Source organism: Carettochelys insculpta, chromosome 3 (genome assembly GCF_033958435.1).
Source record: "Carettochelys insculpta isolate YL-2023 chromosome 3, ASM3395843v1, whole genome shotgun sequence".
Classification (NCBI taxonomy): domain Eukaryota; kingdom Metazoa; phylum Chordata; order Testudines; family Carettochelyidae; genus Carettochelys; species Carettochelys insculpta.
This window is the reverse complement of record NC_134139.1, coordinates 97,878,205-97,902,685: the sequence shown is the minus strand read 5'-3', so window position 1 is coordinate 97,902,685 and position 24,481 is coordinate 97,878,205. Positions and strand designations below refer to the sequence as shown.

The window sequence follows — 24,481 nt, the reverse complement described above, 5'->3', positions numbered from 1 at the left end:
TGACAATTTTTTTTCTTTTCTGTGCTTAGCTGACTTTTCTTTTAGCTTAATAGAATAGACTCTTTAAATCTGTTGTTGCTTTATAGCTTTCAAGGATGAAGATGGAATTTACAGGTTGAACAGAATTATATTCAGAGTTTATAAAGTAAAATTAGAGCAAAGCTTATAATACAAGAACATTTCCCCTTATTAGAAAATTGTTTTTGAACTGCAATTGTTCCTTACAAAAATGATAGAAAACTCAGCTAAATTCCACCAGTTTTGTTTGTTGCATATGTTTTAATAAGTGTCTTGACATTTAGTTCTTCTCGACTCAGCATGTGTTTAGTTATATAGAACAAAAAGTCCTTATAGCACATTTAAACTGTGTTCTGAACTGAATGTTCATTAGTCAGTTAATATGCCTTCTGTATTTTGTGTGTAGTCAGGTTTCTGGATCTTTTTACATGCCAGAAATCAACCTCTTGATTGTCTGCTTTGTTTATTTTAGCACAGAAGTGGGAGCATTACAGGCTTGCTTGCAGAAAGAGAAACTTCTGCAGACTGTCTATCTCCAAATACAGGACACAATATCAAAACAAAAAGCAGTCAAGTAGCATTTAAAGACTAGCAACATCATTTATTAGGTGAGCTTTCATGGGACAGACCCACTTCTTCAGACCATAGCCATACCAGAACAGACTCAATATTAGACTCAATAGGACACAGTAGTTTTGCATACAAGGAGGACTTGATAGTGTAATGATAAGGCATCACAGATGGCAGCTTTGGGATTTTGGATGACTCTCAAAGTTCCAATAGCATCCACTTGCAAAGTCTGCAGGATTGGTGGGGAGCAGATGTAGGCAGACATCAGGACTGCCACTGATGAAGTCAAGGAGGGAGGATGCTGAATTTATAGGAGGCTGTGAATCTGAAATCTAGCTTGAATGTGAAATGTTTGAAATATAAATGCAGACTAGAAGCCTATTTAATGAGCAGATTGAACACGCAAAGCAACTGCACCCTGGCTTCCTTCCAGCTCTTCTTTGTCTTCCCAGTGTTGGGATTATTTTCAGCTTTCCTTCCTTTGCTATGGTGTGCAGATGCTTTCTGTTGGTCATGGTACTCCACTTCTTGATGCTATAAATGCCTTTTTGGTAGGCCATTCTTACTGCTTATAAACAGTAAGCAGCACTCTTTTAAAGTGACCTTTATATCAGTTCCTTTCCACTGTCTTTCATCTTGTTTACTTGTACCTCTCTTTCCCATTTGTTTTCAGCATTCCATTTTTTGTTTGTTTGTTTGTTTTCTCATTGGCTCTTCCTGCTACTAACCCAGTCAGTTCCAGGTCCCTTAGCGTTTGTCCACACACAGAATTTACATCAGTTTAATTTAAATTTACTTTAAAACAATTTACGTAAATTGAATCACATTTGCCTTTGGACACACTTCTGTGGGTGTAAAACCAGTTATAATTTACAGCAGTGAATAAAACTGATATAAACCGGATTAAACCGAGGTTTCCTCACCAAGTAGAGGAAAACATCACCGACAACCAGATGTCACAAAAATTGTTCTCTCCAGGGCAAACTGCATAATAATGATCATCTTCAGCTTCCCCATGAAAATAGGCCTATTTATTGCCTTTGCTAATTTCAGCAGAGCTGCCTGCTTCAGGGGAGTTACAGCAAGGGGTCTGGAGAAGATGACATCTGTCACTCACTGGCTAAGTTAAGCCTATTGACTCTTGCTGAAGTTCAAGAGTTGTTGGATGGAATATTTCCATTCAAATGAAGAAGCATCTTCAGAAAATGCCAATTAATCAAAAATGTAAACTTTCGGCAGAAACAGATTCAGTCTTCTAATGGAGAAACTTCTCAGGGCCAGGATGTAATGGGGCCCAGGGCAGGGAGACTACTCCCTCTGATGGACAGACTGCTACTCTGTTTGGGTCCCAACACTGTGGATTTTTAATTTTCCTGAATCTGAGCAAAGCCCTGGGACTCTCTCTGATGTTGATTATATTCTATACAGACTGTCAGCATGTAGATCCTCCATCAAGCACCTTCTTACCACAGTACATGTGAGCCACCTGCTTAGGACCCCTGACCAATGCTGGCTTCCCCAGACACGCTTTTCCAGATGTTCAGCCTTTTAAGGCACTGTGATGTACAGTTCACCTTTCTAGAAACACTTGATAGTTAATACACATAGTATGCAGACTGTGCCAAAGGTTCCCAAACCACTTAGGCACATGGAAAATCTCCAAAAAGGGCCATATTTTCAGAGTTAAATATACCCACCCTATGCACACCCATATCATATATAGTTTGAAAACTTATTTTATGTACATTTAGATGACGTATAACGATGTCATAAGTCTGCAGGGGAGGTGAAACAACGAGGTGCTCAAAATGAGAGTCATTTTTTGCACAGTTCCAGCAACACTGCTGATTATGACTGAAGTTTTTGCTGTTTTAGTTCATTTCAACACCTTTCATACGGTGGTTGTTGGTGAAATTGACAATGTATTAAAAATGTTATGCATTTTGTATCAGCAGATACTTCCCCCCAGAAATGACAAAGCTGTGTAGCATATGGTAGAAATTGTGAATGTCAACATTTTGCAGTATACTAAGATGCAATGTTTTCACGTTGCATATTCTTAATGGTCAAAGTATCCCACTGGCAATTATAATAGCCCCCTGTGTTGTCAATTGATATTTGCTGATCACATCAGTCTCATACTGAAGTTGTGCATTAACAGAAATTGATTGTGCACCCATAATTTGTACTGCCCAGTGAGCGAGAGAAATATGTGTGAATTCTTAATGTAATGCATTATAAGGTTTTGTACATACAGTGTAGCATCTAGTCTGCCTGATGAAGGGTTTTAAGCTGTAATTGTCTCTGCATGTACTAGCAGCCTTTGAAATATTCTTGAAAATAGGTTTTTAAATCAGTTACACTTATGCAGAGATCTGTATCAACGTTGGAGATGACACTACACAGCTTCCTAGCATACATATGTAAACGCTGTGAGAAAAGGAAGTGGCCTAACAAGAAGTAGTTAAAACAAAATTCACAAACAAGTCCATAAACCCTGTTTCTGCATTGAAGAAGGATAATAGCGTGTCACATCTCTCACCAACCATGTCATAAGCCATATGGCAAAATTGCCTGACTCTGAATCACAGCCAGAGGTGGTTACCAGCATATCTACAAGACTGCCTGTAACATCAGATGTCTGGTGAAAGACAGATGGTGAGGTTTGTGAGAAGTTCATTTGAGTCTGATGGGACATGTAGCATCTTCAGCCAAGTCAAGAGCTGGCATGAAAACCTGTGTTGACGTGGCCAAGATGACCAAATTTAAGTCTGGCAAGGAAGGGACAATCGCAGTAGCCATGAATCCAGAAAATGTTTCCTACAGAGCCAGGGCTGTGCCCTGGGGGGCATGGGGCCCGGGACAAACCCCCTCTACCCCAGATCATACCCCCCACGACTCTTCTGTCCCACCCTGCATCCACCCCCTTCCTCCAAGCCCCACCTCTGCTCCACCCCCATCCTACCTTTTCACACCCCTGCTCTGCCCCTCCTACCTCCATTCCACCACTTCCCCCATGGAGCCTCCCCTGAGCGATGCAACCAAGAGGACTGGGTAGGGGAGGTGGTAGCAGCAGCAGGGGTCAGGCCCCCCTGCACTCACTGCTGGGGGGGGGAAGCAGAGCAACTCAGCCCCAGCTCATCTATTCCCCCAAGCCCAGCTCCCAGCTGCACCTCTCAGAGATCACTCTGGATCACTCTGCATTCCGCGGCTCCCACCACCTCTGTGAGCGCAGTGGCAGGCCCAAACCCTGCTGCTGACACCAGGTGCCCTGGTAACTCCCAAAGCCACCCTAAGCTTAATTGTGCCCCCAAAAGTGCGGGGCTCAGGGCAGCTGCCCCGAACAATCCTATGGATGGGACAGCTCTCCCTGGAGCCCTCTCCTTATAGGTCCTTCCCTATATCATTGGTAACTACATGTGTCTGTGTCTGTAGTCAGAACAATCTTCCCTGTACAAAGCTGTGTACCTGCTAAGACCATGAACACTATTCTTGAGATGAACAAGATGATAATGATCTTCACTACCAAGGTCACGAGTGCTCTTTGATTTCAATGATACCTGTAGCATTTATTATTACATTTTGTTTTGCTCTGCAGCTTGTTGTGAGGCCTCTCAGGATAGCTCAGTCCATGACCATTTCCCAAGATGGTCAGGGATGCAACTACATTCTCCAGATGTCCCTAAATCTCCAATGCCAAAAGCTGGGACTAGATGACAAGGGAGGGATCACTCAAAATTGACCTATTCTGGTTATTCCCTTTGAAGCACCTAGTATTGTCCACTATTAGAAGAGAAAATATTGTGGTGTACAAAATATTGTGCTAGATGGGCCATGGGTCTGACCCTGTATGGCCATTCTTATGAGGTAACAAAGAAATACAATTGTACGTCTTTAAATAACACAAAGCGCCACAAAACCAACAGAAACAAATGTGGCATTTCAAACTGGTCATTTTAACCTGTTGATGCTGTTGAAGTTTATCCCTGTTTCTATGGTAACATCACCATTTGATAACTCCATGTTATTCCGTAGCTCAAAATAGACATAATAAACTTTCAAATGATGTGTCATATGCAGGTGTGCAGAGAAGGTACATTAAATAGATCAAAGCTGTGTTGTCTACCACTCACTTAATTTGCTCTTTACTGTAGATCGCACAAGAAATATACAGATCTAAACACCAATATGAACTTCTCTGCTTTATTTTTCTTTCCACGATTCCCTCTACCCAGTCCCCACAAACAAATGTCTTCTCTTCTGAGCCATATAGTGCCTTTCCGTTGCAGCCAGCTTCTTTCTTCCTCAGGTGATCCTGCGGCTAAAAAGAATTCATCTGCCCCAAAAGTATGATCCCCAGTTCATCTCCTTCCAAGGCATCTTTTTGTCTCTGCGAATCCCTCTGCTTTTAAAATCCCATCACAAATACCTTGGTTTTATTATACGTCTGGGGAAATTCCTTTCCTCTGAAGAACCCCATGCAGAGAAGTTTGAGAAAACTAACCTTACGTAGGATCCAGTTTTCCCCAAGTAACAGCTGTTCGCATGCTGATAATCTTCAGTGACCAGCCAATTCACAGGTAGATCTATAAGTAACACTCTCCTATCTGTTAACACAAGAAGTCTGTGGCAACACATAGTATAGACATAAGAAGACATAAGAATAGTCTGTAAAATCCAGCTGGAATTCATGAGTTGTCCACAGAGAGATTTCTTGGATCATTAGAACTCCAGGTTGAAGCTCTCTAATCCTGAACTCTCTCATTCGACAGCAAGTGTAATCCAACATGATTTTAGTTAGTTGGACAACCACTTATCTTCTAAGAGCCCAGCAAGCAGTGGAAGTGTTGGTAATGTGCTAGACAATATTGACCTCTCATGGTCCGGCAAATTCTCTTGTTTGGCACCAGTTAGGTATCGAGGGTGCTGGAGGAGAAGGTTCAACCTGTACCTATTTTTGCATTATCATCCTTGAAAACTGCTGATCCCTGTTCTGATCAAATTTTTTTGAAAAAATCAGCCTGATGCATCCAGGTGTGGGAAATGTCAGTCTGAGTGGTTACAGCTATAATCAATTGAAAGTGGATAGTATAATGGACAGTGTTGGTGAATCTGGTCCAATTTAATAGGGTCCATTAAAGTAACCACTATAATAAAATGGATATTAAACTCCAATCCAGTGCTCTGTAACATTGTTACAACCTGAGATGCCTATGATATTTTGTCAAGTGTTTTCTGTGGCCCTACACTGTAATTTAGTCCACAGCCTCTGAATTACCTTCAAAGGGTTCCTATATAAATTAGTGCCTCATATAGATTTTTATTGTTGTGCCAGTTCAGTACAGACACTTGCATCATATATGAAATGGTAGGTTGGTCTGCTTTGCAATTTGGAAAATCAGTGCACGTGGGTAAGTTTCATATACCGCGGTAATAGCAAACACTGTAAGGCAACTCTATTTCAGCAGGTATAGCCACTGGAAAACACTTAGTCTGAAAGCAACTACTAATAGAAGTAAGATCCTCAAGTGTCACTTTTGCAGCCTTATCATTTAGGGCCATAAACTATGCTTAGTCTTCATACACACTCTATTAATGCTCAATGCAGGAAGCAGTGTCAGTGTGACATGAGCTCTCTGAGGTGGATGAAGGAGAAGGATCCTGGACACAGGGTAGCAATAAAAAGGACACAAGTTAAAAATTATAACACGAAAAGAGTTAAAGAACAAACTGATTTTTTTTTTAGAAAAAAGGGAATTACAAGATTTATGCGCCTGAACCCTCAATTAAGTATTAGTTACATTACAGCAGCACTTCAGAGGTTTGATCATGCAGCGGGATCCTCTTGTATTAGGAGATGTCTGAGCAAAACAGAAAGAATCCCTGCTCAAAAGAGCTTATAAGGTATAAAACAAGAGAAAAAGATGGATGCAGATAGACTGGAAAGGGAGTACCAGGAAACAATGAGATAATATTGGGTCTCATAATGGGCTGTGGTCATGCTGGCCCCTGTTATGTCCACTTTGTGCTGCCTCACATTCTTTTATGTCATCTGTAGATCTTTTGTTTGTTAAGTACCAGAGTTTCAAATAGATGGTTTGCTTTGTGTTTTCCGGTACCATATTATCTGCAGAATTGTCTCTTGTCATTCTAAAATTCTGTATTCAGTGTATTCTGGCTACAATATTTGCCAGGAAAAGCATCTTGCATTTTCACAAGGCTAATTGGAGGACTGAGTGCCAGATATCTGTCCCTGAGCAGTGGCACATGTGCTTGCATTGTTAGGAATGACTGAAATTACACCATTAATGGTTTTATTTGAACACATGACCCTTTACCCTTTTCTATCATATGTGCGCTATGCATTTCAAAGATGGCAATTCAGAATTCCTGGTTGGGTGATTCAGTCCTCACTAGTATATTGATTAAAAAGAATTTTTAAAACTCCCATGAGACAGAGAAGTACGTTTTTCCAAAAGGGCCATTACAATTAAAATGAAAAATAGATTGAGACACACACTAATACAGTCTGAATCTTAATAATCCAATGACATTCTGTTCTGACCATATGGTAGGATTGTTCATTACATCTGAGCAATATATTTGTGTCCAGTATTGTCTTAGCTTTGGATTTGCATTTGCAGTGTTAGAATTGGCTATAGTTCTATCTAGTGCATCTGGAGAGAGAAATAGAGAAGGGTAATAATTATAACTAGGTGGTTTATTGCTCTTCTTACACATTTAGCATTCAGTAAAATCCACTAAAAGTCAAATATATACTGTCTATGGACCGATGCTCAAAACTCTGGCTGGGCTTGTGTAACATAAATAAAAAGAAAAGTTCTGAGCCACCACTTAATATCTGAAGGACTTCCCTTATCCTGCGTATGGCAAAGGAAAATTGCAACGTTCATACAGGAAAAGTGGAAACTAGAATTAAATCATGTATACTTTCTTTGTTCATGTAATTAAATTCTAGTTTCACTGTCCACAATACTAAACCAGTGGAGTTAAGTCCTGGAGTGAACCACACGTTTAAAGAATCAGTCAAGGAAAAAATTACTTAAAAAGCTTTCCTCCTCCTTTTCTAATGGGAAATATATGACAGGGTTGCATGAACTGGGGGCTGAATTCTGCCATGTTCTATAGACACCTTTGCTAGCAGACCCAATGTCCTGTAGCCACAAAGGTGTCTAACATCCCCTGTTGGAATTCCTTTAATATACGAGAAGTGCCAACAAGTGCATAGTCAAGTCACATTTATTTCTACCCCTCTTCTTGTAATAGGAGAAAGCTGTCAGCAATAAGCAACACAGTAGGGATCATGTGTCCCAACACACTGGTCCACGGGGCTGTTAGGAACTAGTTAAGTGTCAACCTTCCATCCAGTGACCCACTACCAGCTGCTAAATTGAGCCCCTCTGTTCATTGCCTTCTGTGATGCTTATGCCTCTGTCCAGACCCCATGCCATAAGACCTGTAGTCTTTGCCAGACTTTGGACATGGACTTACTTCCTAGAGTAACATGTGGAGTTTGCCAACAAAAACACAAATTATGCATGTATGAGTCAGAGTCCCATATTTTCCAGTTATGTGTAATCCCCCCACAGTATTACCAACAATTACTTGCACCTTGCCCAAGCAAACCACCTTAGAATTGGTGCAGAGGATTTGTCAGGCCCAGGTAGACGTAAAACAGAATCTGGGAAAGGCAAAGTTGGGCTATAAGAAGCATGCAGACCAGCATCACTGCACGCCCCTCTCCTCCTCAGGACAAAAGGCATGAAGTACCTCTCCACAGACAGGCCTGATCGCAGGCTAGACCTTTGGGTTGCTTGACGCTCTTAAGTGTAGGGTCTGTTTACACTCTGCAGAGAAAACCCTTCCCTTCACAGGACCAAGCCAGCTTCTCCACCAGTACAAGTACAGCAGTGAGGACTCTGTATCTCATAAGATTGTGGCTTTCAAATGTAAACAAGGCTTCTGATCTCCCAGTATCGTTTCCCAGTAGGCTCTTGACTCTCATCCTTTGAATGTGGAACATGTCTGAATAGTAGGTACAACTCAGCCGTGACACACTCACAGCTATTTGCTTCTCTTGAGCTTTTCGACTTGCTTTATCAGGTGAAGGTTGCACACAACTACCAGGCTACTCAGGCAAATGATTTTAAAGCATTATCCACACATCTACAAACAATTGTGGCCCTGCTGCACATGGAAATTTCTTCAGATCTAAGCTTATTTAACTGCCCAGTGTAGGATGGTCTTGCTTCTACACCACAACAAAAAGGTCTCAACAGGAAAGTTTCATCACTGACTTCAGTTACTCAAGGATTTCATCTGTGTCTCTTTTCTCTCATCCTTACCTTTTTCCTATTCCTCTTACACACTGTGAAGGTTTTTATTTGATCATGTCCACAGCACACTAAACTCCTTTTTATCTGAGCAGCTCTTTTCTATCTGCAGGCACTGTCCTGGTTTTCCATCTTTTGCCTTTCTCTCTGGCACTCTCCAGCTCTCTTCTGTCTTCCATTCAATAGCTCCGCCACAGAGGACTATGCCTCCTATTAACCTTTATATTCCACAAGAAAGGCCAACAGATCAGTAAGTAGCATAATTAGTTCCCTTTGTTCATGGATGGAGGCTAGCCCCAACTCTGCCCCTTCCACCCTGCTTCCCTTTCCCACAACCAAAGCCCCAAGATCCCCTGCCCAAGTCAGAGCCCTGGGATTTTCTGCCACAAACCAAAGCCTTAAATCCCTCCCAACCTCCCTGGAGGAGTCCTGATCCAGCTGCAGCTGAGCCTTCCTTCCCCAGGCCCTAGGCTGCACTAAGGAAAAGCATTGCTGGTCTGTAAGACACTTTTGCAATGCCGCTTGCAGGTTTCCAGGGCAGCAGAGGAGTCAGTATTTGCTACTCATCTTCCTTGAAATGCTGTAGATCTGAAGAAGTGGGTCTGTCCCCGAAAAGCTCATCACCTAATCAATTATTTTGTTAGTCTTTAAGTGCTACATGACTGCTGGTTTGTTTCCTTCAGGGAGGTTAGTAAGGAACCCAGAAAGCTGACCAGTGCATACCATCACCTCAGCCATCCTGGAAGCTGCACGGGGCAACTGCAACCTTGTAAATGGAGGGGGGAGTCCAGCAGCCACGGCAGCTCCACAAAAGGCAAAGCCACTTCTCACCTGTTATACCTGCCGCCCATGCCTTGGGCTGACCTTAGTAATGCATTTGCAAAGTAGGCAGTAGCACAACAGCTGCAATTATTTGCAACTTACTTGTAACAGAGTGTGACTTATGTCGCTAAGTAGTGTCCCACAGGTTTATTTCTGAGGGAATCTGAGAAGTGAGGCAGATGAGGAAGTATTTTTCTTGGGCAAGACCTTTACTTTTGGAGCTGATACCAAGTGAGGTATCCTACTGAAATTAGAAGGAGGAAAATTCTGCACACCCTCCACCCCATCATGCACAAAAATTGCCTTGGTAACACAAGAACTCCATAGATCATTTTTGGGTCAGCCGTTGTGGGTCAGTTGGATCGGTCCCTTTAATAATAGAGCTGTCATTTGAGACCAAAGGGTCTTATTATTTGTAAGTTATTCCCTTATTTGAAAGTTCCCAGATCTGAACATTTATACTACTTTCAACTTCCTTCAATAATATTCAAAACTCCACTCTCCCACTTGATTTCGACAGCAAATAAAGTGAAATAAGCAATAATCTTATAGGTGCAGTCTGGCACTTGCACATGGAGATATGGTAACATTCTTTCTTTACATTATGCTCTCATTGCTATGCTTGTGATGTTGTATGACCAAATTTAATTTTACCTGGCTTCTCTGCGGCACTAGACAACAGTGCATCAGGAATCTCTATAGTTACACACAGTGATGCATAGATACACAATTGCCTGGAAGGGAAGTCTTATAATTAATTAAAATGCAGCTTATTTATTGGGTTGGGAGACACAGACACAGCACTGTGGAAAATGTAAAGAAGTATTCAGGATAAAAAACACTGGTTATAAGTCTAATTCTTTCTTGACCGGATAGCGTATTCCTTTCCCTTGTATTTCTGTATTTGCTTGTATTTATTATATATCTTCTTTTGATTCCACAATAAAAAAGCATAGTTATGACACCCCAATCAAGTGTTTTAATTTGGTACGAAAAAATGTACCCATTCAGTAGTGACTTACATAAATGACTGTTTTATCTTTAATAGGTGCTCAAGTATAGCCGTGATTGGCAGACTAGGTTGATCTAGTATTAAGAATCTCATACTATTGCATTTTAAATCTAATCATCTTTGGCCCAGTATATAAAATCTCATAAAAATCAGAATTTCTGTTTTTAGAAGAACTAGTGTAATCATAGTTTTAGATGGGTTACAAATGCCATGAAAACAGCTCCTGCTCCCCTGTAATTGTTTTTTTTTAAACAGAATCAAGAGCTGAAATACAGGAGTTCATGAAAACTTACTTTAAGATTTTTTACATCTGAGACTGCCTTTCTATCTCCTTCCTCATCCCCGGAGGTAGCACAGTTCATCCTTGTGCTTCAGTTATTCACACATTCCTGGCAAAAAGAAGTATAACTGTGATACATTTCCTGAGCACAAGGTAAATTTTGTCCTAGTACTTGCTAGACTAAGCCACACATAGGACACTCCTCAGATGTGTAATCAGTAGGGATCTTTCAGCCTATGTGTGATTTCATACATCTTTCAGCTAACCTGGAGATATAAATATAAACCTAACACTGAGGATAACATCTGAATTTGTGGCAGTCTCTAGAAGATAATGGGTCTATAAAACAATAATGGAGTACATTTCGCCATATGCTGTGGAGCATTATTTATTAACCTGGGGCAGATGTAGTCTGAATAATGTTCTTATTTTAAGTTATCCCAGTATAATTCAATGCAAGTTACTATCATAACTTAGCCTTCATGTTATTGAACTCTGTCAAAACACGAAGAATGAGACCACACAGATGGCAAGATCTTATAAAAATGCACGGGGACTGAAACATGTTTGGTGCTGTGGTATGTCTCTTAGAAAAGAGAAAGGCTCATCCACAGAGGCATGCCAGAGTTTCAAAGCCAGCTTGCGGTGGGACTTTCTCTTTTTCTGAGAAGCAGACCACATGTCACAAAATGCTGGAAGTTAAATGTTTCACTACATCTGAATAGGTGTGATGAGCCTTTTGAAAGTTTGTGCTGGAACAAACACAAGATGGGAAATCATGGCTAGATTTATTACTGGCCATAATATTTCTTCAACAAGCTTATGCTTTTCTCTAAAGTTCTGCAGTAGTGGATTAACAAAAGGGCAAAAGTCCCAAGGCTCCACGATTCCGTTTTGTTTAAAAAATTCACTTTAATGGAACAAGAGAAATGGCATGTCATTTACATATTTAACAGTGTTTTATATAAAAGAGTTTGTTATTTGGGTGTGCAACTGTACATTAATATTTTAATATACCAGGGGAGCCCCTTGTGACTGTGTTGTCCCAGGGCCCCACCTGTTCTTAAACCACCTCTGAATTTCTGGAAAAGATTTTATGCTTGGCACATAAGGGTCGGTCTCAGTCTTGTGATGCTCTGTTTGATAAAGAAACAGATACAAAACCCATTCTGGATTAGAGAGCCAGAATGAGTCCCACGGTAAATAGAAAATGCATGTAAAGAGACCCACATTTGCAAATTGACCTGTGCTGAATTTTCAGGAAGTGAAGCTATAACAAACATGCCTGTTGACACAATCACACAGGTCTGCTAAAGCAACATTTGCTATTCAGTACAAGTTGGTAATGCCTTTATGGGCTCTGGCTATAGTAGAAACACTTTCTAAATGCTTCTCACCATTGTTCATGGGTTCAGCTCCATCGATATGACCATTACACTTCTGGACCTTGAACTGCGTTAAACAAAGGAGTTTTATTGCATTTAATATCTAAAGAACCCAGACATAGTTTGCACATGCCCCATTGGGGCTGGGTCTCTCCAGAGAACACAAAAGTATCTTTAGACCACACCCTGCTTGCCAGCTGTGTCTCCTTTCATCTTTTCAGCAGAGCTCCAGTCCTTAGAAGGACAGAGACCAGTAAAATTGCCCTGGCATTCCTCCCACATTCTTAAGCCTAAGTTACTTTCACACTAAAATGCATTAAACAAAATTAAATGGGCTCTGAGTCTCTGGCACCATCCAGTGTGGCTGACAACCACCAGGGGCCCCCAAGTGAATTGGGAGGGGGCACCTTCGTGCCCCAGAAAGGGTGGGGCCTTGGGTGGAAGGGACAGGGCTTCAGGCAATTATCCCTTAGCACCCCCCTGATTGCAGCATGTCCCCCCACACCCCACTCAAGCCCTCAGAACCATGAGGAGCAGCACTCTGGTGGCATTTCAAAGCAGCCCATCAGCGTTCCCTTTAGTGTTTTCCTTCCATGGGCAGGATAAGTTTTGTTATAAGCACCAAAGCATGTGCAATGTGCGCCACCAATAGAAACACCTGATGCCCACTGTGGGTGGCTGGGGGCACTCTGCTAATCACCTGGGCAACACCTGAATCTCTCCTGGGTGGCTGTCCAAGCGCTCAGTTTGCAGGGAACACTGGGACCCACAGAACTGCAGGGCCCCAGTACAGTTACCCCTTTTCCGCCTCATCAGCAGGCCTGATACCACCACATAAGAGGCTTAGTCTATACCAGTGTGTCTCAAACTTTCTTTATAAAGTACCTTTTAAAAAAGAAATATAAGTGTCCATGGTGCTAAGGTAATCTAAGGCCTTGAAACGAGCTTCATTCAACCTTTCCAGATTACTGTACCCTTTGCAGGAGTCAGATTTGTTTTGCATACCACCAAGTTACACCTGACTTAAAAACAACTTACTTACAACAACATGCAAAATATCACGGAAGGCTACTACTGAAAATTTGCTGACTTTCAAATAAATGAATTGGAACAGAATTATTGTACTTATATTTCAGCAAGAGACATACAAAGCAGTAGAAACAAGTCGTTTCTGACCTTTTAGACTGTACTGACTTTACTAGTGTTTTTTTATGTAATCTGTTGTAAAACTAGGCAAATATCTAGATGAGTTGATGTACCCCCGGAAGGCCTCGTTGTACCCCCAAGGGTCCATGTATCCCTGGCCAAGAGGCACTGGTCTAGAATATGGGGCTATGTTGACCTAATTTATGTAGATGCTAAAGATTTACATTGTTCTGTTTTTGAAAAGAACTTCATTTACAATTTGCACTTTCACAGTAAAAAGACTGCAGTACAGTACTTGCATGAGATTAATTGAAAATACTATTCCTTTTTTCTTGAAGAGTACAAATCTTTGTAGTAAAATAATACAGAGTGAGCAATATAACTTTGCATTGTATTATAATTGAAATCAATATATTTGAAAATATAGAAAAGATCCAAAATATGTATAAGTTTAAACTGAAAAACTATTATTGCTGAACAGTGTGATTAAAACTTGGATTGTGACTATTTTTAAACTAGTTAGTTTTGTATTAGTTGCTTGTGCTAGCTGCGATTCATTGATTATTAAAGATAATTATCTTTAATTGTGATAGTTTACCTTGTTCTCTGTGGCTTTTTCTGAGGTAGTTTAGAGGGCACTGTTATACGTCCTACAGTAAGAAATCAGAAAAGTAAAATATTGTGATGCAGAAATCTAACCCATCCTTTTCCGTCTTTTGCTTTTACTTCATAGACAAAACAATCTCCTTTTCTTTGAAGTTATACATGAACTTTATCTTTCCAATAGCATATTCCCTTGCCTGTTCCCTCTCTGAAAGATTCCTGGCAAGTAATCCTTTCCCAAAATAGCTCTTCAAGAACATTTTAATGCCAGTTTATTAGCTTCTTTTATCTGCTATTTCCATTTCTCAGTATAATCTTGACATTCTCTAGGTGGAAATTTAGAATTTATAGGCAAATCAGTGCGTAAATATGATGGCATACCACATAATAAATAGAAAAGTGCACACACATGGCTTCATTTCACATACAGGTATAGGCATAGATTACCTTGTTAAGGGAGTACTTCCAGTTTGATTTTTGCTCTTCTGGCAAGGTTCCCATCGTAGCAAGCAGAATTCTGCTCACCCTTTCTGCTTACTCACTGCTGTGTGAGTGGTCTGAGGTTGTGTAAGATGTTGCATTTTGTAGTAATGGTATTTTTTTTCATACTATTCACATTGGTCAGCATGAATCATTCCGGGAAAACTAAATGTTAAAACAAAATAAATGAGAATCGCATACCAAGTGAAGTGATTCTCTCTGACGCAAGCGTGTTTATATCTTCCTGTGTCTCTTTCTAGATGCAAGTTCATTGATTCACATGCAAATGGTTCTGCTGTAACTACATTAGTTAGTGGAGTTCTAGCAGACTTGTGAAGCTTCTTGTACTCACTGCATGTAGAGATGCTAGTAACATGAAAAGAAACATAGAACATCTGCAGGCAACAAAACCCAGTTTCGTGAGATTGATTATTCACTTAACTCCTTGATGTCTCATCTCTTCATGCAGTTCTTGATGTACTTGTCTTTTTTATTTTTCAAATAATACTAGTTGGTTTCTTGAGTTGGTTTGCTGATAAATTACTCCACTACTCATTAGTATAATCCATGCATGAGACTGGGATCCTAACACATCCTCCTGTGTTTTCTTATTAGGTTTGCATTCTTACAATGAAGAATTTTACCAATAGATTTTTTTTTCTGAGCTTCCAAAATTTCTTCTCAGTAGACTTTCTGGTAGGTAAGATTTCTGCTGACAAACAAGGCTTGTCTACACTACCACCCTCCTTCAAAGGAAGGACGTCAATTAGGGTGTTGGGAGCTTACTAATGAAGTGCTGCGCTGCATATGCAGCACTTCATTAAGCAAATTCCCCCCTGCATAAAGGGACTTCGAAGTTGCCCCAGCTAGCCAAGAGCTGGTACTTCAAAGTTTAAAACTTGGAAGTTGCCACGGGTGGGGGGGGGGGCGTGGAATTTGCTTAATGAAGTGCTGCATATGCACAGCAGCACTTCATTAGTAAACACCCAACACCCTAATTACCATCCTTCATTTGAAGGAGGGTGGTAGTGTAGACAAAGCCCATTGTTGGTAATAATAGTTCCCAACCAAGATACCTGGCCATTTCTTGTATATCCCAGTACTGTGACTAAGCATTAATATAATCTTGGTCTCTTCTGTGTTTTCAATGATAGCTTTCCATATCGACAGGCATTCTGCCATCTTCCTCCACATTAGATTTCCCTGAATAATATTTCACATTGTAGCTAAATTTAGCTAATTCTGCAACCTGCCCAGTGACCTGTGATATTCAGCTTTGCAAAGGTAAACACAAAGGCTGCTGAGTTATTACTGTAACTTCTGAAAGATTGTGCATAGAGATAGTCTTGAAATTTGTCAGTGGAAGTCCATTTTAAAGCTAGAAATTCCAACTTACCTGAAAATGTATTTCAAGCATCTTTAATTTTTATATATTGTTTCTGACTTTTTTTACTTTGTTCTCTTTTTCTGTGGCATTGAGTTACAAAATCTGAGTTTTTAATTCCAGTGCTGTAGACATTCTAAGACATTCCAACTCTTCCTACTCTTCACTGTTTAAGTGGTTTGTTATATATTAAAGTACAGGTTGAACCCCTCTTGTCTGGCACCCTTGGCACCTGATCGGTGCAAGACTAGAGAATTTGCTGGACCATGGGAGGTCAGTATTGCCTAGCAGAATTACCAACACTTCCACTGCCTACTGGGCTTTTAGAAGAAAAATAGGGGTAAATTACAGCTACGTAAAAGCACAGAACGCTGAGAGCCAGGACTGGTGGTTGCAAACAAACTTTATGGGACCATGGGAAACTTAGCCACACCCACAGTCACCAGATGTTGTTGTACAAAGAGTGTTCCAGATTGGAAAGGTTCAACCTGTAGTTTGAGGGGTAGCCATGCTGGTCTGCAGCTTCCCCCCCGCCCTCCAAGAAAGGCATTCCTATAACACCTTAAGACTAATCATTTTATTTTATATTTTTATAATTTCATGGATAAGATTCTTCAGATTCTTTTATATTAAAGTAGGTTTTTTTCCAGTTTTACTGCAGTTTCAGAAATGCCCAGAGAGTCAGACTTCCCTTAAATGTTCATCCTTCATCTCATACAAGAGGCTTCCTACCTCCCTATGTATGTCCTTAACCTTCTACAAGCCATAGTACTTGCAAACAATTAAATCTTCTCTGCTAATACCCTTCAGAGGATTTGAAGGTTAGGTGAGGATGATGCCTAGCCATACTCTTGCATTTTTCACTTTTCTTGCCTTGGTTGTCCTTCCTCTCACTTTCCAGAGAAAACTTTCTTTTTGAAAAATCATGTGTTTGCCTTACTTTCTGTCCTGGAACAGTCCATGGCAGCTCATTCATATCAGAGAACTGATCATTGCAATTCTAGGTGGCAAAAATCTTACATTAGGAAGCAGTTTCTCCTGAGCACTTCCACTTAATGTTTGTTGGGAGGGATAGCTCAGTGGTTTGAGGATTCTCCTGGTAAAAAAGGGTTGACAGCTCAATTCTTGAGGAGGCTGTCTAGGGCAAATAGATTCTAAAAAATAATCTGTCAGGGATGGTGCTTGGTCCTGCATAAGGGCAGGGGACTGGACTCAATGACCTCTGCAGATCTCTTCCAGTTCTATGAGATGTGTATACTGTTATCTCCATAAATTTATGGGACTGTATGCATGGGTAGCTGCTCACTGGTATAAGAGCTTCCCAGACTGGTTTTAGGACTTTTAACTATTCTGAATAAGATTGCAGACTCTTTTTATTTCATTGCCTTTCTTCTCATTTTTTAGTTTTCTTCATCACAGCTTCAACTGGTTAAATGGGCCATCCATAAGACAATCAGATCTCCCTGTTCCTTTGTTAAAGCTTTTGTTTCTAAAAAGAATAAAGCAATGTGTGGAGGAGTTACAAGCTAAATGTCCAGTTCCTTAGGTTTTTATGCACATAGGCACACATGGCTGATGCAAAGGAGAAGCGTAAGACAGAGGTCTTCCTTCAAATGTAATGCCTCCCTGGCAAAGCTGTTGAGATACAGCCCTGCAGCCCTTATGCTGCTGCAACAGGAGCAGAGCCAAGGAGTCCAACTTTTTGTACATACACCTTTCGACCTTGCTCTGGCAACCACATGTGAGGCCTGTATTTCCTGTGTGGTAAACATAAACCCTGTGAACCTACTGCCATAGAATTCAACATGCCTCCCAGACTCTCTATTTGGGAAACACCCAGGAAGTGGGCTGAGAAGGGATGGGGGTGGGGGTCAAAGTGCAAACCAAAGCACCTGCCTGACAGTAGCAAATACTGTCTATCAATCCTGCACCTTCACAAGCACCCATCTGATCTCCGGATGATCAAGGGAAGAAAATGAACAGTGGGAAATACTGCCACTTTTTTGCTACTTTGCCCTTTTACGCTGGAAGAAATAATAGATCTCAACATGAAATATGAAGTGATTATTTGTCTCAATATTATGACCCAAAGGGGGTACTTTCCACTACGATTATGAAACTGGAGATAGGTATTTCAAAAAAACTTTTGGATGATTCAGAACCAGATTTTTACGCTAAGCTTACCCACATAACAGCTTGATATTCTCACTGCTATCTTTGCCTGCCCTTCTCAACACTATCCTATAGCGTAAGAAGGGCCATATTGAACCAGACCAAAGGTTCTGTCTTCTGAACATGGCCAATGCCAGGTGCCCCAGGGGAAATGAACAGAACAGGTAGTCATCAAAGGATCCACCCCGTTGCCCACTTGCATTTTCTGACAGTGAGAGGCTAGGGACGCCATCCCTGCCCATCCTGGCTAATAGTCATTGATGGATCTTTCCTCCATAAATTTATCTAGTTCTTCCTTATTCACTTTTTACATGAGTCATGATATTATAGACCTCTGATATTCCCCCCCCTTATTCATCTCTTTTCCAAGATGAAAAATTTCAGTCTTATTAATCCCTACTCATTTGGCAGCTATTCCAAAGCCCTAATATGGTGGGGGGGGGGCCTTTTCCAGTTCCAATATATCTTTTGCTTTAATTGGAAATCCTTCACAAACACTCATAGACACACACAGATTTGCCAGCCCAGAAAACTTTTGCAAATTTGTCTCAGTTGCCAAATTATTCCTGGGAGGGTGGTGGAAGAAGGGTCGAGGAATTTTCAAAAATAGTCAGCTTTGTTTCAGTGTTTTCAAAATTGATTTTTTTAAAGTTTGAAATGTCTTTTTGTTTCAAAATTTCATTCAGTTTTAAAAGACAAAAAATGTTAAAAACTCTCAAAAATGGAAAAAAAAATTGAGCATGGAGAGCAGTGTTGAATTAAAAATCTTGTTTGACCCAAAATTATTTTATGGGTTTTTTTTATATTTTGGCTTGCTAAAAATCTCAAAATAATTTTTTTTACCCTGAAATAACTTTTGCTTCTGTTATTTGTTTTTTTTAATTGCCTCTAGACACAACATTTATGATAAACAATAATAGTGTCCTGCATATTAGTAGTCTTGGATGCAGGACAAAACAGATACATTCAGATCAAGGTCCGATGGATTAATGAAGATAATAATTCCTGAGTTGTGAGTGACTGCAACAAGGTTCACAGCTATACAGAAATAAAACATCACAGATAGCAATTTACACTTTTCTTCAATCTTGACATAACTGTTTGACTCACCACCGAATGATTAATTTACACTTAAGGAAAAATATAGTGAGAAAAGAAACTCTTCCGTCAGACCCATTCTTCACAGCATATTTCAAAAGGCCTGTTGCTCTTCCTGAATTCTGAGCAGTTGGCTAGAAATATTCTGTTTCAAATAACCTAAATTTAGGCAGTTAATGGATGGCCTTCACTCAGGAACCTTCCACTCTGTTGGGATTCCCTCAAAGGCCTTTTCTGCTCAATGTAGTCAGAACACCTCTGAGACAACACTTCACCCAGCCCTCTGGGGCCCAAAACATCCACACGGACTCCAGCTTGTCACTGAGGTTAGGCTTGTGCCTTTTGTCTGGGCTGGCCAGGCTGAGATACAGGGGGCTTAGCTACAGAGAAATACCACAATTCCAATGCATGCTTATTTTGTTTGCTATAAATATACCCACAATAATTAGTTGTTTCAGCAAATACTTGTTCAGACTTGCTCAGCTGTTTCTTGTTCAGGCATGTCTTGTCTTACTTTGGGCCTGCTCATGTCAGCTAAGCCACCCTTACATCCTCTCTTATAGGCTTCTCTCTAATAGCCTTTATACATGTGAACCCATCTTCAGGAGATACAATTTTAAATATCTTCATTACAGTATGCCAGCTCCTCGTTTTGAACACACTGGCTACGTCTACATGGGCAGCCTCTGTCAACAAGACCAGGCTTTTATCAACAAAACTCACCAAGTGTCTACACGGCTAAAGCACTCTGTTCAGAGTTTGCCATCAAAACTCAGCTGTTCAGCTAGCAGCGTTATACTTCTCCCCAGTCAGGCACAATGCCTCTGTGGACAGTGTTTCGGCAACAGGGTGCCCATGTAGACACTTCTGTTGACAGAGAGGGCTTCAGGTTCCTGGGGCAACTCTGTTTGCAGAGCTTCCTGTCAGCCGTTCTGTCCTGAAAGAGTTGGGCAGTCTACCTGCTCTCTGTTGACAGAGCAGCTTGTTCTTTCAAGCTGCTTTCATGCATAGATGCAATCTGTCAATAGAGGTACTGCCAAGGTTTTTCTGTTGACTATGACCTCTGTCGACAGAGGCTGCTCATGTAGGTGTGGCAACAGTAGGCCTGGTTCTCTGTCTATGGGATATAAGAATAACTGGCATTAGCTCAGTAGGAGTCATCTGTATCCTGCGGTGGGAGGCTAGAGCTCCTAATAGTGGCCTTTAAAGTATGCTATTAAAGTCCAAAGATGGACAGGGTATCAATTTTTTTGAAGAAGGTATATGTCATATAGGGATCATTTGGCTTACCACTGACTATTGCCACCACTTTGGTGGAAAATGGCAGCAACCTTAACAGCGCCATCAACATTGCTCAACGGTTGAAGGACAGAATTGAAAGGAACACACATTTTCAACTAAATTAACAGGGCATTTAGGAGGCTATAATAGCTCTTTTTTTTTACTGTGATCAGGGGACACAACTTTTAAGATGACCCTGCCGCCTTTTCGACAAAAGGATAAAAATGCTTTCTGAACGTATTAGGGAGGTTTTTGACTGGGTTTAGAAGTCTGTACCATGAGGATATATCAGGAAAGGAGGAAATACAGAGAAAAGAAAAGATTCCAAAAAAAGTCACAAAATGATAGCATGGCGTCTAGACCAGTGTTTCTTAAACTTTTTGAGACTATGGAACACCAAAAAATAATATTTTTTGTGCAAACACCCATGAAAATTTTCTTCAAAAAAATTTTGTCAGACCAAAAATAAAAAAAACAACCCAGCAACATATACAGCAAAAACAAAATGAAGTAGTTTAATCATAGCAATAAAGAAGTATCATTGCATTAATGATAATTAATTTCATGTATTAACAACAGAAAAGTATACCATCGGTGTATGATATTTAAAAAGTGTCAGACACTTGTGGCACACCTGTGAGTTGTTCACAGAACTGGGTGCTCCGCAGAACATAATTTAAGACACACTGCTCTGTATTACGTCCAGTAGATTTGGTAGCCTCAAAAACTACCTGAGGCCATGGCACCCTCCAAAGTCAAAGGAAGTTTTTATATTGTTTTTAATGATGTAGGACTAGGTTCTTTGTGCCATTGTGTCCTTTCCTGTATATATGGCGTGCATGCTGAAGCTATACTTATCATGCGAATATAGTTAGAGCTAGATTTGTGGCTCAGATAATTGGTTGCATATTGTCAAATATCCTGTAAAATCAGCTACAGTGAGTGAACACACCACTGGTTCTGATTTTTAACAAGGCAGTCAGGAATAAGGCATAATTCTCATAGTTTCCCACTAACGGTAGCAACTGGCTCTGCTGATAAATCAAAAAATTTTAAAAATAGAGAAATGTTTGTTTTGTTTAATCAGAAGCTCTATAGTGTTTGTGAGCTTAATAAGATGAAGAGGTCACAGTAGCTAAGCCCCTAATTGTGACTGGTTTGAAATTTTCTAATCTTGTCATTGCTGGTAAGGATTGTAATTATTCTAGAGACTCTAAGGAGGATAGTTTGAGCGTTGACAAACAGCCACATAGCAACCTTTACTTGCAATGTATTTATAATAGCATGGATGTCATCTCAAGGCTGTTATAGCCCCAAACCAATATTCATGTATTACTGTATACATCACTCTGTTATACTCTACATCAGTGTGTGATGAGAAAAGTTGGTTTGTCTTAATTGTTAGAAGCAAAACCGAATATGCAGTATTTGAACATAACATTCTTCAGCCCTTTGTTATGTGCCTAAACCAGGGTTTGACAAGTGTGCACCTTGATTTTCTTGCTGTGGACAAAAAATGCGGAATTTTCTTTTGCATTTCATTTTCATCTCAGCTAAGACTTTTTGCAGAAATTTGTCCATCCACACCACTTGCAAAAGTACATGAAGTTTTTGTGAAAACATTTGTTTTCCTTTTATTGGTTCTGTTAAAGACAGCATGGGAGCTTGCATCTGCTTTTGTTAACTATATAGCACAGCAGGGAGAAGAAATGAAAGAGGAAATTGCCTTCCATTATCTGCAGTTTTAACATCTAAAGCGACCAGTTTTCAGGCATTAAATCATCTAAGCCTAAACTTTTTGCCTACTCTTCAAAAGCACTGTTATATCCATGAGAAACAAAGTACCACATGCCAATGCATACCAATGACTATTTACTGCAGTCAGAGACTCAGAGAAAGGTAACACTAAGAAAAGCAAACTATTGAAGTAAGGGCCACAGAGGAAAAAACATGAAATAAGCACACAGCTTTTTTAAAAAGCCCTTAGTGAACCTTTAAAAGTAGAGATGGAATAAGAAGAGCATGTTGCTCCTTTTGTATCATTCCCACGTAGCTCAGAGAAGGCCAGGGGAGAGTTTCCACTGAAGACTAAATGCACAGCAGCAGTGCCATCTGCTATTTGAGTACTTATGGTATCAATAGAGAGAATTAGTATAAACACCATGAGAAACCACTTGAAAACAAGTCACGCAGTAGCAAAGGAAAAATCTTTTTGTAAGCTGCAAATAAAGCAGAGAAGGAGGAATGATGGCAAGCCACAAAGAAGACGGGGAGTAGATCAGGGACAGGCACCCTATTGAGTGGTACAACCACCATGTGTGTACATGTGTATAACCACTCACTGGGTGTCTTTTTCTTTTCAATCTTCAGGAAGAGGCAGCCAGAATTCTCGCCCACCAGCCAGTGTCCGTCGGCACATGTGCAGCTTTGAAAAACCCCACACTGCAGTGAATGTGTAAGAGAAGCTGCATGACAAATAGCTGTTTTACCCCTTGCTTTCTCTTTCTCATGATCATTTCTAATAATGTGGACAAATGTGGTGCATGCCATTAAGGATGGGGAATTTGCTTCTGTGCCCTGTTTTGCACAATGCCTTAATCTGATTGTCCATACATTCTTTAAAGGATGCTGTTGAGTAAATTTTTTAGAGCTTTAATTTTTCATGATCTTCACTTTTGTCTGTAAATGCCTTTCTTACAAGTTTGCAAATACATATTTCCATACTAATTTTACCTTTTTTTCCATTTAGCCATCATTTTTTCTCCCTTTTTACATTTTGCATGGAGATGAAATTATTCTGTGTGCTTTTAACAACTTCAATTTCTTTAGTGGCTGACTCATGGCAAGACATCTTTGCACTGCACTGCTATTGCTCACAGCACATGTTAGTGAACTGTTGCTGTAGAGCCAAAGGCCAAGTAAAACACTGGTTTGGTGGGATTCCCAAAAATAGGGAAGACGTGAGGACCTTTGTATGAATTAAATCTGCAGGAGCTGTCCTATCATGGCTATGGGATTTTTTTAAACTCTCTTTAAGGCAATGGCATGAGATTTTTATTTTTCATCATATTTTAAAAGATAGCTAGAACCCAAGATACTTTGCTCCATCAAAATATGATAGTGTGATGGCTGGTCAAATTACTAGCTATAAGCCTTTGCAGTAACCCTAGTAAATATGCGACTATTGTTGAAAATATGCCAGCTGTTGTGCACAAAGTCTGTGGTCACTCCTAGCCTTTTCCTTTAGAACCCTGCTTGCTGCACCAGGGAAGACAGTGTAGAGACTAGGTGGAAGTCCACTCCATATACACTTGCGTAACAGTTTGGGGCAATTCACAAAGCTATTTATAATAGGGGTTGCAGTATGTCTCCATTCTCCAGCCAGTGAAGCGTCATAGAATGAAGCATCCTGGCATTTCTGTGCTCCTTTCAGAAATCCCTGCTCTAACAAGCAGCACGAATGTTAGTTTCAGTCAAATCAGCCCTTTGATTTGGTTAGCAGAAAAAAGAAATTGTATAGTGCATCGTACACTGCAAGAGTATTTCTTTGTGTAAATACAGTAATAAACCCTCAATTTAATGGACTAATGGGGGAAGGGATGTCCGTTAATGCTGAAAGTCCATTATATCCAAATGATTATACTGTACGATGATAATGCACTTATCTTTCCAACCCGTCACTCACTCCTGTCCTCTGCCCCCACTTCCCTTCCCCACCTCCTGCCCCATTCTTCCCTTCACACCTCCATCTCCCTCTCCCAGTTACCAGGAGAGGAGCTGAATGCCAGCCTGGCTCCTTCCACCTCCTGCAGCTCTCAGCGTGGCTTCTGAGGGCAGGGGGCAGGGGCAACGCCACACTCTGGGGAGTGCTAAGGG

General features: G+C 40.5%; 1 protein-coding gene across 2 annotated transcripts in view; it reads left to right on the top strand.

Annotated features, from left to right (window-relative positions):
* GRM1 (glutamate metabotropic receptor 1) overlaps positions 1-24,481 on the top strand; it is a 236,610-nt gene that overhangs the window by 193,438 nt on the left and 18,691 nt on the right. Inside the window, exon 8 of one of the 2 annotated variants that reach the window (XM_074988713.1) lies at positions 22,976-23,036. The exons of the other annotated variant lie outside the window; for it this stretch is intronic. Coding sequence (XP_074844814.1) covers positions 22,976-23,036 — 61 coding nt within the window. Of the gene's footprint in view, positions 1-22,975; positions 23,037-24,481 lie in introns of those variants that run through there. 2 annotated transcript variants of the gene reach the window in all.